At 37.4% G+C, this 15723-nt stretch overlaps 1 protein-coding gene across 1 annotated transcript; it reads left to right on the plus strand.

The window, feature by feature from the left end:
- On the plus strand, window positions 1-14035 carry LOC124363692 (hyaluronidase B-like). The gene is made up of 7 exons (XM_046818954.1): window positions 1-152; window positions 5159-5309; window positions 5929-6118; window positions 7526-7665; window positions 10492-10667; window positions 11285-11489; window positions 13810-14035. Exons 1-7 carry the CDS (start codon window positions 1-3, stop codon window positions 14017-14019), a joined length of 1224 nt encoding a protein of 407 aa, XP_046674910.1. The 3' UTR covers window positions 14020-14035.
- The last annotated feature ends 1688 nt before the right edge of the window (window positions 14036-15723 follow it).

A 15723-nucleotide genomic window follows, 5' to 3' on the forward strand; every position in this document is an offset into this window, starting at 1 on the left:
ATGCCACTCTACTACGCTACGCTCCTAATGGTGTACGCTCCTAATGGTCCACTTACCTCTCAGCATAACAGTCAGGGTCAGAATGACTCCTCCTGGCGAGCTGAGCCAGGCTCTGTTCTCCCTTCACCCCTCCGACTCCCCTTCACTGTGAAGTAGGGGTTGCAGCACCGGCCATCACCAGTTGACCGCCATGTAGCTGAAGGTACACTTCTCGACGCAGGTACTTTTTCCCCCCCCCCCACCCCCCCCCCCCCCCACCCCCCCCCCCCCCCACCCCCCCCCCCCCCCACCCCCCCCCCCCCCCACCCCCCCCCCCCCCCACCCCCCCCATTTTAATTATTAATAGAGAATTCTTCGAGAAATATTTTAGTTGAGGTATAGGCAATCTTGCAGTCAATATTTCGATAGTTTAGTGCCATTACATTGGCTTCTCTATTTATGAAATCCTGTCTGTGCCAATCAAACCAGTTGAAATTTCACAAACAGTGAATTAAACATAGCGAGACAGACAAACCTGCAGTACACATTGTACCGATTAGCTTTGTATTAAGGATGTAGCCAGCGAGGAGGTCCAAGAGGGCCGGACCCCCCCCCCACACATTTTCAATTAATTTTTTAGTAAACGATTATTATTTAAATAACTCAGTATTACTGAAATTTACTGCTGAAAGAATGTTCTCAACAAAGAAACGGGTCAAGAACTTTTTAATGCACAAAATGTAGCCTTACTCTCTGTCCACTACAGGAAAATATCAGTTGTCTGGATCCCCAAATGTTTTCCTGTTACGCTCTTGCTTTGTATGAAGCCGAAGTATATTATTCAGATTTGAAACAATTTCATTCAAAAAATTAAAATATTTAACCAAATTCGAAGTTTCTTTAAGTCACTACCTCCTGAGCTAAGCTTATTACTCTGTTAATGACATCCTTAATCAATATTATTAAGGCATTTATTGAAGATTTATTGTTATGTTATGATAGCCAGTTAACGTTGACAATACCTTTATTTATCCACTATGTAGTATTTAGAGGTAATTAGACTAAAATAACTCTGACATACGAGTACTTGATAATATGACGTGTGTTTTCTTGAGCTAAGCTCGAATATTCGAACAAAATATAATGAAATAACACGAATTTAAGCATTCCATTGATAAATTATTTTGAATTTGGAGGAAATCAAAATAAAACGTTTGTTTTCTAATCTAAAGAAACGAACGTACCGAAAGTAACGTTTTGTTACTCAACTTAGAGTAAATAATTTGCAATTTGCTCCTCCCAACCTTATCTAACGTTTCCAGGAATCCTGCCTGTTGCTAAATCTACTGCCGGGGTCAACGACTAGGAGTGTGAATGAAACGTTATGTCGACTGCTCACGCGTCATTTGCACTTGTGACTTCATTCTCGCGCTCATTTTGTCGCTGTCACTATGAAATGCGAATATTTCCTCAACTACTTATGGCACTGGTTCCGACCTCATTGGCCTTCAAAATGAATGAACGTTAGAATCGGCCAGACTATCTTTGGACACATCCATAATTATGGCCAGAAATACCTATGTTAAGAATAGCGATGGGCGAGAGACTAGAAGGAAATTGTGTCAAGTGTAACGTGGTTTGCTTGAATCAGAAATCTAAGGGCACATTTGTTTCAAGTGGCAAATTGTATTATTTATCTATACAATTTGCAATTTTTGAGGAAACCAACGTGAAAAGATAAAAAAATTCTATAACAATCACTAAAGTTTTGCTTAATATTGAAACAAGTTCGGTAATTCACACCTTACAATAGTAGCAGTCCTATATTCATTGTGCACTTTATGTACAGATATTTTCGAGCTTTTACTTTACCTGCAATGAAAAAAACCCCAATTCAAACTTATACGGAGAAACACGGTAAATTATTTTATAAGGTCGGTGGTAAACCTTTTAACCGAATTAGGCTGTTCAGACCTAAGTAGGATTGAATTAAACCCTCTTTGACCGTAGTAGGTTTCCTAGATCTACGTATTTGTATTTAGATCGGCGCAACGAGGCAGACTCAGCTGTAGCGTTGGAAATATAAATTATTTGAACCAGAAATGCTCCTACACGTGAAAAACATTATATACGAGTCAGGTTAAAATCTGATACTCTAAAGCATGAAATAATATGTATCCAATGTATATCTACTTACGTTAGAAAAATTGTCATAGGACTCCCATCATATTACACCACAAGTGCTTTTACTAAGGTTTATAAGAGCTTCAATTTTGAAAACTGTGTATGAAAACGGGCAACAGTTAATATGGAATAAATATAAATCTAAATTTGTGTTAATTATATAGGCCTAATTCAAAGTAACAATTTAATTGCTGCTTTTCAAACAAATTTGTATGATGTTATATGAATATTTTATTTACTTTTATGACTCTTGGGAAAATTCTATTTCTCTATCGATATGTAGTTACGCCACTGGAAATATGCGATGTTGCCAGATTGTTCCCATTCCACAAGTTTACACAGGTTGTGTGGCGCTTAGCTTCCTGAACAAGGTACAGTGAGCTAACATTGTTGCGATTAGCGATTAATGTATCGCGTTATAAATTACGTTATACAGGAGAAAATAAATATGGCAACGCTGTAATTGACACTATCAGTCCTCATTAGCCTTGGACACGACTAAAGTTTAAACTTGCATTAATTGATAGCGATCACCGGTGAAAACCGACCGGTCTGTCACGCGTGGGCAGTTAGTAATTGATTGGGGTCATCATTGCTGTGAGTAGTTTCGACTGGTTAGAAAACTATTAGTCTTCTTCTTAAAGGATCTAATATAGAATGGAACGTTACTGGCCAAACTTCACGGAAAACTACCAATGTCGCCACTTAACAGTCAAAGACAAAACATTATTTATTGATGAGACAATGGACCGGGTGTCTTAAAAGTCCCTTCACCTATTACTTTTCTTATGGGTAGAGATGGAGTGATTTACTTTGGGGGATGTCTATGTGACCAACTGAGGAGTTTTTTGTGTATGAAAATTTCTAATCCCCCCCCCCCCAAATGGGGTATTTTGGGGGTAAGTCAAAAATATTTAAAGAGAAACCCCCAGCAAGTGACACTTCATTTTAAAGTTATCATAAAAAGAAGAAGAATCGTACATACCAGAGTTGTCTAATGTCACTCTATCACATTTGGTGGCCGATTAAAGTTTGAACTGTTTTATAAGGCAGTTAAAACATTCAGTAACTAGTTATTTTGAAAACTTACGGCACCAAATTACAAAACAAGTTATTAAAAGAATCAACAACCATGAATAACGTAGCATTTATAGCGTTGTATTTATTTTTTTCCTACTGGGCTTCGGTGATTTTCTTCACCGAAGCTCAGTAGGAAATCCTGGGAATGCCAATGGTCGGCCGGATTTATCATTTTATCTCTGGTTTGTTATGAGTTATTATGTGAGATATATTCAGTCGACTTTGACACAGTTTGACTGAATGTGTCTCATATACTAAATAGTAACAAATAAGAGATGATTCTTTTTATAATACCTTTACAGTGAAGTGTTACTTGCTAGGGGTTCCTATTTAAAATCTTTGACGTTCTCCCATAATACTTCATTTGGGGAGAGGGAGTAAAACATTTTAATACATAAAAAAACTCCTCAGTTGGTCATATAAACAACCTCCCTCCCCCAGGTAAATAACTGCATGTCTATTCATAAAGAAGTTAATATTGGTGGGGGGGGGAAGACACCCGGATGTTGTATACTACGCATCACTTAAAACGGCAAAGCGTGCCACTTACTCCCTCAATTGGATATACAAACCCCAAACATTTATACAAACATTCAAGTACTTCCTGCGGAACCCCCTCTAATTTGAGCCAGATATATTACCCGTCTCCCAGTTGCTATAGAGGAATTCCCCCACCGAATAGAAGGCTGCAGAAGCTAATTGACGATGAAACCGAGCATTGAACGCCTTCGGCATATGAACTCTCTTTAGAGAGTCAGGGAGACTGTTGATAAGACAACAGCGGCCTGAGAGGGCAACCGTGTAAAAACTACCACCCTGTGTTGTCCAACTCTTAAGTTATCCCTGTCTCTAGTATCGTAAGTGTGTACGTCACGCCCTCGTATTAAACTACCTCGTCACACAGTATAGAGTAGTTTAGAGTATATAGAGCCGGGGTAAGGTCAACAGCCTAGCTCTCTGAAAGGTGGCTTGCACGACTTTCTGGGTATCAAATTTGTAATGATCCCAACAGCTGAAGTTTTTGCAGTGTCTGAAACAGCCTTCTTCAAAGTGGAATCCCATATGAGAGTGCCTGCCATTGTGATCGGTCCTTCTGAACTTCCCGACCGCTCAAAGAGAGGTGCATTTGAATTCTTTTAGATGGAATACTTGAAGATGTAGACCTGGAAATCTGCAGAAATATTATATTTCAAAATGATGGCGCATCCTGTGACTATGCCTTGCCCGGTAGGCGATATTCCAATGATAGATTCAGTGGTAGGTGGATATTGGTCGCGTTAGCCCACTGTGTGGTCTGCACGATCCTTGACACATATCCAACTGAGTATTTTGTTTAGGGTTACTGCAAAGAACTAATGTATGCAAGAGAGATAAGATACATAGTAGAATTGAGGGAAATGTTAAAAAAAGCAGAAGAAACAGTAAAAAGATAAGAGAACAGCATTTATTCAACTGAAAGAAAATCTTTTTAGACGGTGTAGAATCTGCGTTGTGCACAAAGGTCGTCACTTTAAAAAGTTTATGCAGTTTTTATTAATACAACATGTTAACATACACGATTGTTTGAGTTTTAACCAATATTGTACTCTCCCAGTAAAACTGAAGTTTTCTGGTCTGTGTTTTTTGAGCAGAATCAGAGATACGGTGTGACTGAGGTAGCTCTGAAATATTTGCAGGGCAAATAGTTGAGAAAGTGTACTTGTTTTTAAAACTATATCTGATAAAGTTAAATTTCCATACGCCCTCAACAATTTTGGAATTGTTTCAGGATTTTAAACTTAAACTTTTGTTTAACCCTGATTGCTTAATTTGTTGTAAGACATTTTTATGTATCAGGTAATATTGCACATTTCCTGATGTACTGTTATAATAAATAAAATACTATCAACTATATAAATATATGATTTGGTTCCAGACTTGTTGAGCGGTATGAATTTTCCCGGAGGGACCTCTGGTCTGAAGCAGACTACAGGGTTTTTTGGAATGTCCCCACTTTCCAATGTCACAAATACGGCCTCAACTTCTCTTCGGTGTCTGAGCATTGGGGTTTGACGCAGAACTATCAGGTAAATATTCCAGACTTGTTGAGCGGTTAAATAATTTACATGTATTTCGTAAAAACATTTAGGCATGCAATATTTTAAATTCAATTCCACTTCGCCTTTACTTATTTAATTCCACATGTATTGCTGTTGTGTTTATCCCTGTAACTAACTACTTAACTGTTTCTTTAACTTAGATCCAAAGTCCAACCTCTATATACCAAATGTCCAACGACTCTCCTAACAACCAAAATGAGTAAATTTACAAGTGTAGCCATATCGTTTAGCTGACTCGTCAGAGAGTAGCACTCGAATGTTCTTGGTTGTCATTTTTGTCACTCTTAACGATGGAAAAAGTCCGCATCGTACTTTTTCGGTAAATCAAGATTTCAATAGACTGCAAGATACGAGTCCATGAAGTAGATATGAAGTTACCACCATATTAACCGATGTATTCAAAAATATTTAGCAGCTTTCGCTCCAACATTGATTTTTGATGCGTTGTTGGTGTAATGAAGAGATGTGATATGTTTTCGTATTACTTGCAATGTGTTAAAGTATTCTTTGGAATATTGAACTCTTTGGATGTAGGAAGTATTTTATTTTCTGATTGCAAGTTTTTTAGTAATCGATACTTTCGTAGGATGCGTTCCGGGGTGACACCATATCCATTCTGTACGATCCTGGTCTGTTCCCTGCTCTCCTGCCTACCACTGCGGGAGCTGCCCCTTCTATCAGAAACGGGGGAGTGCCACAGGCCGGGAACATCAGCCTACATCTAGACCGTTTCCAGGAAGACATCCTCAAACTGATGCCTGCCTCCAACTTTAAAGGTACCGTCTTTACTGCTCAATGGAATCTAAAGGGCTAAATAAAACCGGCCAAAGAAATATGAAATTCATAAATTCATGTGAAGATTTAATGGTTGCTTAACACAAGAGAAAGTCCAAAATCATATGTTCTGGCTGATTAAACAGCGGGTACTGCAAAAACCGATTTGTCACATACATCTGGGCAACCCCATGGGCGTCCAGGAGTGGCTCATCACTAACTATAAATGTCAAGATATTGGTGTAAATGGGCTCGTATAGGTCTAGTCTACTGCGGAAGATGTCTATTGGAGTGGGTGGGACTTTCTTAGTGCAAAAGGTTTTTGCAGCCTAAACATGAGAGAGTACCATCCCAGTCTTCTGCTTTGACTGAAAGAGGCTGGAATAGAATTAGCCTCCCTTCTTTCAATATGACATGACTAAGGTATAGTGTGTGTATCCCTTCTCATGGTGAATGTATCATGGGATTTCGACGGGGGCGGTTCTTAACTATACTGAAAATTCTGCAATTACTTAAGCAAGTGTAATGGTCCTTTAAGGACTAAGTGAAATGAGGGAATTCCTTAGTTTCTTGTCCTAAAAGAACAAAATAGAGCAAAATGCGAGAGAATTCCTGGAATGTTTAGAGCTCCGAAAACTTTCATTGTCATTACATAGAATCGTAGCTCGCACAATTTGTAGTATGTCAGGTGATAAAGTATTGGACCTTGCAACTTTAAAAGAACTTGTAAAGCTTCTAGAAGGATAGTTGAGCCACATGAGTCAGGTAGTGCCTGTTTAGAAGTCTATTAAGATGAGTTCTATTCTATAAACTCTCTGAGGTTTATCTTTAATTCAAGCATTCCTCCTTTGGATTATCTTAAATCAACACGTACAGCTCGAAAATCGTGATATGGAACAGATTTGAACACGTAGTAACACACATTTAATGTTTCGTGTTTGTATTAATAGTAAATCGATAAAATAATTACTTGAAATATGGATAGAGTTTTGGAATGCTAAAAAAAGAAGAGCAAACGAAATAGTTGTCCCTTTATAGAGGTTTATCATTTACCAAGCTCCAAATTTAATGGCCAATATGTACTCTGTAGCTTTTATAATTGTTTCTATTATACATGATTTAAATACGAAACTATACTTATTTTTCCAAAGGAAAAAGAAAACTGAAAATCAACATTATTACAATGGCAATATACATTCAGGTCTCTTTTGTGGAACCAGCTACTTCACAGCCATGCTTTAAATGAACCTTCTAAATGCTTACTTATTTGCCTTCAAAAGAATCTCATGGCCTTTAAAAAAAATCTTAATATTTCTTTTGGTGAAATCATTATCTTATGCACTTCGGTGAAACAGTTCAACGATGAACCTCTACGGTGATCTTGGTCAAAACCCCTTTAATGTTTTTAGGTATTGGGATAATAGATTTTGAGCACTGGAGGCCGATCTGGAGGCAGAACTGGATGTCGTTGTCCATCTACAAAAACTACTCCCGATACTTGGAGCGTCGTAGACACCCTCGATGGCCCAAGCAGGATATCGAGAAGGAGGTATGTTCCCTCCCAAAATACAGTGTCATTAGAATACAAATTTATCCTTAAAATAAGGTTACACATAACGTAGCCATGGTGGGATTCAATGTTAATGTTGAGTTTAGCTCCAGTTCACCTTCCTATTAGTGCAGCGTCTGGAATCTGACGCTGTTACAGACTTGACTTCTGGAATCTGGAGTCATGTTCGTCTGAAAAAATACAAAAAATTCGGTGACATAGAAGATCGATTTGACCTTTTTACACAGTTTCGACATCAGAGACACCTAGACTACAAAATATTGTGTAATCTAAGTGAAGAGGTACTTTCAATGTCTCATCAGTTGCACAACTGAGTGCACTACGATGTCTCAGACGCGATCTCTAAGCATGTTGTAACAACCGAGTTTTCCACACATAACGTAACTATGACGGGAAGGGTTGATTCATTGTGAATGTTGAGTTTAGCTCCAGTGTGCTTCGAAATCGACTTTTTTTATCTCTTCAGACCAACAAGACTCCACAACCCAGAAGTCAAGTATGTCACAGCGGCAGATTCCAGTTGCTGCATTATAGTGAACTGGAGCTAATGATTTTAACATTGTGTTTAATCCACTATTAAACTAAGGTGACTACATTAAAACAGGTTTAGCTTTAGATGAAAGAGGCAGTGGAGAAAAAAGGTCATATACAAACAATTTTAAAATTGTTTTAACATTGTTATTTAATTTCAATATATACGGAAGCACTCCTTTAACAAGTATTCAAGTAATAATAATAATACATTATATTAGTTAATAAATACTGACGCATAGTATTCATAGTATTCTAGACACATTTTAAGAATTTCAAAATATTGACTATAACAATGTTATATTTGTGTAAGTCTATGATTGAGTACCTACTTGAAAGAAATCCTCTCCTGTCAAAATGTTGGTAATTTCCTTAAAAATTGAAAAGCACGTGTATTGAGTAATGGAAATTAGTGCTGATTTATCTAACATGGAATATAAATATAAATTTATTTTATATAAGAATGAAAACTACTAGTACCGCTATCGTTTGAATATTCCCATCTCACTAAATACACGGACTTTTTAATTACCTTGAAAATGGTATCAAAAATCATCATTAGATTGTAGACTCTGTACCAATACTATTGTTTCAAGTACAGAGAGCGCGGATGATTAATTCAACATGAATGTATGGGCACGTTTCTTCATGAAACCATTATCAAAGAGGTCATGGGATAATTTATGAGTAGGCCTATCACCGAAACGTTTTCTTTTATTTCTTTAACAGTTCTGGATGTACCCTTACCTTGACGACGACCGTGTAAGGAATTATGTAAGTTCTTACGCTCGTAATTTATGAATTGGGTTTATATTGTATAGTATTACTGCCAATTCACGTCTTTGAAATTTGGCGGACTGAATAGAGTATACTCGTTTAATTCTGTAAATATTTTAATTAATAAAGTATAATAATAATTGTAAACATAAATTTAACGATTTTACTGAATTCACTGATCACGTATGTTTTGAAATGTCTAGACGGGTGTTTTGACGTGACAACGTCTTAAATTAGGTTGCGGCTCGGAGTCACTCATGAAAAAGTGTAACGCCCGGTAACGTTACGATGCCCGTCCAGTGGGTCCGCCGCACGGGATCCGCACGGGATAAAGCAGATAACTGTGGGTCCGCCGCACGGGATAAAGCAGATAACTATGTTTATTCGTGAAAATGTGGAGTGCTTAGATTCGTCATTTACAACAACTACAACAATAAAGGTAAATAATTGTACACTGATATTTCATTATCGTAAACTATGATTGATTGATTAATTGTTAGATTGACACAAAAGTTGAGAAACTGAGTTTATAGGTTATGTCATACTATTGACAAATGTTGATAGTGTTAAGTAAATTATTAGTTTAAATCACTCTGCAATCAATCGTAATTCAGTCGATTGAGAAGAAACAGCGCGTATTGCTAGTCAAACATTTAAAATAACAAAATTGTAACCTCTAACCTGTCATAACAGTGCGACCAAACAAACGAACTAAACCGACCAATCACAACGCGCGGAGTTAGAATTTAACTGTGTTTAGCAAGAATTTCAAATTCCAATTTTAGTAAATGTTTTATTCAACTTTACCATTTACAATAACAAATTTTAATTAATTTCAAATTATGTACAACGTTTTAGTAAACAAAATATATTTCTATAGTTAAAATTTGTGCAATTTTTATTTTCATTCAATTCCTTGTTCCTATTGTGCAATTTAATAATATTCATATCAATAAATATTCTACCGAGAAAAAGACGTTGTCACGTAAAATCTTCGCCCGTAAAACCGACTTTACAGGCAACCATAATTTTTTTTAATCAAAGATCGACAGCTAGAAAAAAGAGGACATTTGAAACCCAACTCTTCCCAAAACCACTTCACCAAGGATCCAATCGACGATCTAGCACAAAGTGAAAGTGAATCAATTATTGCTCAATGGCAGATGAGAGGTTTGCCTTGGGAGCTCTTCTCTTCTTACCTAATGTAGATCCCTTTAATTAACTCTGGCAATGGCTCGATTATATGAACTTAAATCTTAAATTATTGCACAGTTTTTCCTTATGAGAAATACTTATTTCAAAGAAAAATAATTTCGAAAACTAAACAAATTGCTTAATATTTGTCTTTTTTAGCTTATAAAATACTTTAGCACTTTTAGTTTGGTTTGTTTTAAAGTATTCAATTTAGTATGGTCTCCACTTATATATTTGATTCTTTATGATCTGCTAAAATAAAATCTTCTAGTTAGTGTAATTTGAATGTCTACTTATTAATAGGCGGCTGAGCGGTTTGAGTCAGCAGCCAAGGTGTGGATGCTAGAGACACTGCGGCTAGCCAAGACTCTGAGGCCCAAGGCACTTTGGGGTTACTACGGATTTCCGTTCTGCTTCAACAACAAACCTGTTGGACGATCAATGCCTTGCTCTCCTGAAGTTATCCCTGAAAACAACAGGTAAGGTTCCCATTGCAGGTGCACAACAATTATTAAATTATGCTTTTTTTGGCAATTTTCATTTTCATGGATTACCATCAGTTCCGTCTATGAAATTGGTGTAAGGGCTGTGGTCGAAACAAATGTGTTTAGTACTTATCGTACTCTAACACAATCGTTACTCATATGAATTTTTGATAATTTTAATGGAAATTTTACTTTATATTGTCAGTAACTAGCCTCCTCTTAGATATTTCATTTATAATTTTGATTTAATACTATTTTGAAAGTGCCGTCTTAACTAATAAACGAGGGTTCGCCCGCTAAACGATGATCAATTTAATATCTTGTTGAAGATTGGTGAAGAAGTAAATAAAGTACGATTTAATGTATGAAAGAAAATTATACAGTTTTTTTTTCAAAACAAGTAACAGTTAAATTTTATAAATACTCAAGAGAAAAAAGTGTATGGTGCAGCACCTTACACCACGCCAAATTAAAATCACGGTAGAATCAGTTCGTTTGATGGAGTTTAATTACAATTCAGAGTATAATACTGCCTGTAAAACAGGAATGCTCTGTAAGGATTGAAAGATTTCTGTACTGAATGTTGAGCGAATGGTTGCTTTTTTCCGCAGGATGAAGTGGCTATTCTCGGAAAGCTCGGCATTGTTCCCGTCCGTGTACCTGCGCAGCCAGGACATGTCGGAACGTGCCAACGAGCAGTATATCACGAGCAGAGTGGACGAGTCCATCAGGATGTCCAGACTGTCACCCAAGAGGAATCCCACTTACGTCTATATGTGGTCCAAGTATCAAGACGTCAACAGGTTTCTCAGCAAAGTAAATGTTTTTATTTGCTTTAGCAATATGCGTCTTGTTCTTTCACTTGGGACAAGAAGCTGAGAAGCTTCTCATTGCACTTAGTCTTAAAAGGACCTATGCTCTTGGTTTAGAAATATCAGGATTTTTAGGATGGTAATGTTGGGCGTAGGGCTGGCCTCATGTCGAGATCCCATGATGAGGGATATTGCACACTATATATCAGTCATGTCAACTTGGAAGAAAGGAAGACCAGCACTGTTCTAGCCTCTGCAGTGAAAGCGTGCAGGTGACATCATTGCCTTATGTATAGGCTATCAAAAAGCCCTTAACACTAAGTGAGCTCCACTCACTACAACAATCATCCTCCGTTGTAGACTAGACCTATAGATCCCAAAGACTAGCAAAAGCCCTTAACTCTAAGTGAGATCCACCCACTCCAACAATCATCCTCCGTTGTAGACTAGACCTATAGATCCCAAAGACTAGCAAAAGCCCTTAACTCTAAGTGAGCTCCATCCACACCAACAATCATCCTCCGTTGTAGACTAGACCTATAGATCCCAAAGACTAGCAAAAGCCCTTAACTCTAAGTGAGCTCCACCCACTCCAACAATCATCCTCCGTTGTAGACTAGACCTATAGATCCCAAAGACTAGCAAAAGCCCTTAACTCTAAGTGAGATCCTCCCACTCCAGCAATCATCCTCCGTTGTAGACTAGACCTATAGATCCCAAAGACTAGCAAAAGCCCTTAACTCTAAGTGAGATCCTCCCACTCCAACAATCATCCTCCGTTGTAGACTAGACCTATAGATCCCAAAGACCAGCAAAAGCCCTTAACTCTAAGTGAGCTCCATCCACTCCAACAATCATCCTCCGTTGTAGTTAGACCTATCGATCCCAAAGGCTAGCAAAAGCCCTTAACACTAAGTGAGCTCCACTCACTCCAACAATCACCCTCCGTTGTAGACTATATCATGTATATGTATATATATACACCATTTTATACTACATTAAACAAATATACATCTGTGATTAATGATGTGCCGATCTATTGAATGGTCCGGATATATAATTTTGTTGTGCCGAGTATATTTAACTGGAACGAATAAACCAGCCATAAGTGAATCATTCTTCTGAAGAAATCAAACAGGCATCTTAGAGGCATTTTAATTAAGTACCAATTATTGAACTATGTTGTATTGTTTTGTTTTTTTCAATCATGTTGACGAAGAATAAGTTAAGAATAAATAAGAATATGAAAGAATGTTATTAAATATTCCCTTTAGTTAACACTTATCGCTAGTTTATATCTTCCAAGATATCCTACATTGGGCACATAACAAAACTCACATTTGGGCAATTCTATGGGTGTTCAGGAAGGCACATCACTAACCACAAATTTCGAGATATTAGAGTGAAGAGATAATCTGATCGTTTGCTCTAATTGACTAGAAAGGATGATGGTTGGAGTGGATGGGACTCACTTATTGTTAAAGGCTGTTGATAGCCTAGCCATAAGAGGGATTCTTCTACTTTGACTAGAGGAGGCTGGTAAGGTTGAGACCAAAGTGTCCATCGCCTAATTCTTCATCTGCTAGCTGTACCATGGGATACGGCAGGAGGCGGACCTCGTCCTCGTGCCCAACTCTCAACCATCCTTGATATCCTGTCACTCCAAAAGATTTGCTGAGACCATCAAAATTCCTGTGCAAAAGAAATGTCGACGGCTTCTTGTCTTATAGGGCAAAAGATTACTATTGTACCACATACATTAACAATATTTTTCATAAGTATAATTAACCTAGAGTTTTGTTAGAGCAAACTAAAATGAATAGTTTATTGCTTGTTCACACTATGACACTTACCAAACAAACGTTTCATATTCAAAATAATGAAGTGCTGATTTATGAAAAACGACTTAGAAGTGCCATCGTTAAAAATGCGTCAACAATGTTAATATGCTAATACTGGAGGTTGTCATCCAGTTAATTATTTCTCAGTACTTTAAAAGTAAAAACGATTCAGCATTGTTTGTACTCCCTGGAATTCTCCAATCTTTTGTTACATACATATTTACATCAGACTTACTAGGGATATTTAGATATTTTCACTCTTTGCCATTTAAAGAAGTATTTAATACATAAATAGTATTTATACCCATAAATGTTGTGGATAGTAACAGTTTTAACTTTTAAAACGGTTAAGGGTATCTTTAATTATCTAATGGGATCTCGATCATTACCATGGTTCTATGAATGGACGGTAACCTAACTTCCGCTTGGAACTCATAATCTAACAGCTCATTCCTGAAAGTATATAATCTTTGAATGTTGCAGACTGACCTTTACAACTCTCTGGCTGTGCCCCGACGACGAGGTGCCGAGGGTGTGGTGGTCTGGGGAGCGACCAAAGACGTCAATTCCAAGGAGAAATGCCTAGCCATGCTTGACTATCTGGACAATTATCTGGGACCGACGGCTCTTGAGGTGATTCAAGAGCAGCCAAAACCTCAACAAACGAACTTCTTGTCTGTGTTTGGCAAATAAATACTTGTAATATTAATGGCTTCTTTTCACTCGCCTTTTAAAATCAACTAAAAACGAGAACAACTGTGGTGTTATTTGGGAGTGCCGATGTCCAAGTGGTCTAAGACGTCGGATTTAGGATCTGAGTTAGAGATAGCGTAGGTTCAAATCATGTCTTTTTGTCAGAATTCTTATGGACTGTACTGTAGTTCTGTAATCGTTTGGACGGTGCCTAAGCAGCTTAGTGGAAATTTTAATATCATTAATACGTAAAGAGCGAATTACAGAGTTTGATCCGATCAGGTCTTATAAGGATGCTTCCCTGACTACTTTAAAGTTCCTGCAGTCAGTAAAAGTGTTTTTGATATTGCTTATTGTTCGTCAGCAACAAGTACACTCAGATGTATAAATATGCTTCCCTGACCGCTTTTGTGTTCTTACAGTCTCTAAAAAGTGTTTATTACTAGCGGCCTTATTGTTAGTCAGCGATAAAGCACACTCGCATGGTATAAAGATACTTCCTCACCTTTTTGGTGTTCTTACAGTCCTCTAAAATGTTATATTACTAGCGGCCTTATTGTTAGTCAGCGGATAAGCACACTCGATGGGTATAAAGATACTTCCCTGACTCTTTTGTGTTCTTACAGTTCTCTAAAAAGTGTTTTATTACTAGCGGCCTTATTGTTAGTAAGCGATAAGCACACTCGGCATGTATAAAAATACTTCCACTCTCCTCTTTTGTGTTCTTACAGTCTCTATAATGTGTATATTACTAGCGACTTATTGTTCGTCGCGATAAGCACACTTCGCATTTGTATAAAGATATTTCCCTGACCTCTTTTGTGTACTACAGTCTCTAAAATGTGTTTATTACTGCGGCCTTATTGCTAGTCAGCGATAAACACACTTCGATATGGTATAAAGATACTTTCCCTGGCCTCTTTTGTGTTCTTACAGTTTCTAAATAATGTTTATTACTAGCGGCCTTATTGCTAGTCAGCGATAAACACACTCGTATTGGTTTAAATATACTTCCTGGCCTCTTTTGTGTTCTTACAGTTTCTAAAAAGTGTTTATTACTAGTGGCCTATTGCTAGTCAGCGATAAAACACAATTCGCATGGTTATAAAGATATTACCATGACCTCTTTTGTGTACTTACAGTCTCTAAAATGTGTTTATTACTAGCGGCCTTATTGACTTGTCAGCGTAAACACACTTCGTATGGTATAAAGATATTTCCCTGACTCTTTTGTGTTACTTACAGTCTCTAAAATGTGTTTTATTACTAGCGGCCTTGATTGTTAGTCAGCGATAACCATTACTCGCATTGTTTATAAAAGATATTTCCCTGACCTCTTTTGTTGTACTGTACAGTCTCTAACTACTCCTAAATGGTTTATTACTAGCGGCCTTATTGCTAGAGACGAATATATTAAAAAAACACATCGTTATGGTTTAATGATATTTCCTGACCTCTTTTGTGTACTTACAGTCTCTAAAATGTGTTTATTTACTAGCCGGCCTTATGGCTAGTAAGCGATATTATATAAACACACTGTATAGTATAAAGATTATTACCCTGACCACCTTTTGTTTTGTTACTTACAGTCTCCCAAAATGTGTTATTACTAGCGGCCTTATTGCATAGGTCAGCGATAAACACACTCGCATATGGTTTAAAACAGATATTACCATGGGGGGGACCTCTTTTGTGTACTTAACA

Source organism: Homalodisca vitripennis, chromosome 5 (assembly GCF_021130785.1).
Source record: "Homalodisca vitripennis isolate AUS2020 chromosome 5, UT_GWSS_2.1, whole genome shotgun sequence".
NCBI classification, from domain to species: domain Eukaryota; kingdom Metazoa; phylum Arthropoda; class Insecta; order Hemiptera; family Cicadellidae; genus Homalodisca; species Homalodisca vitripennis.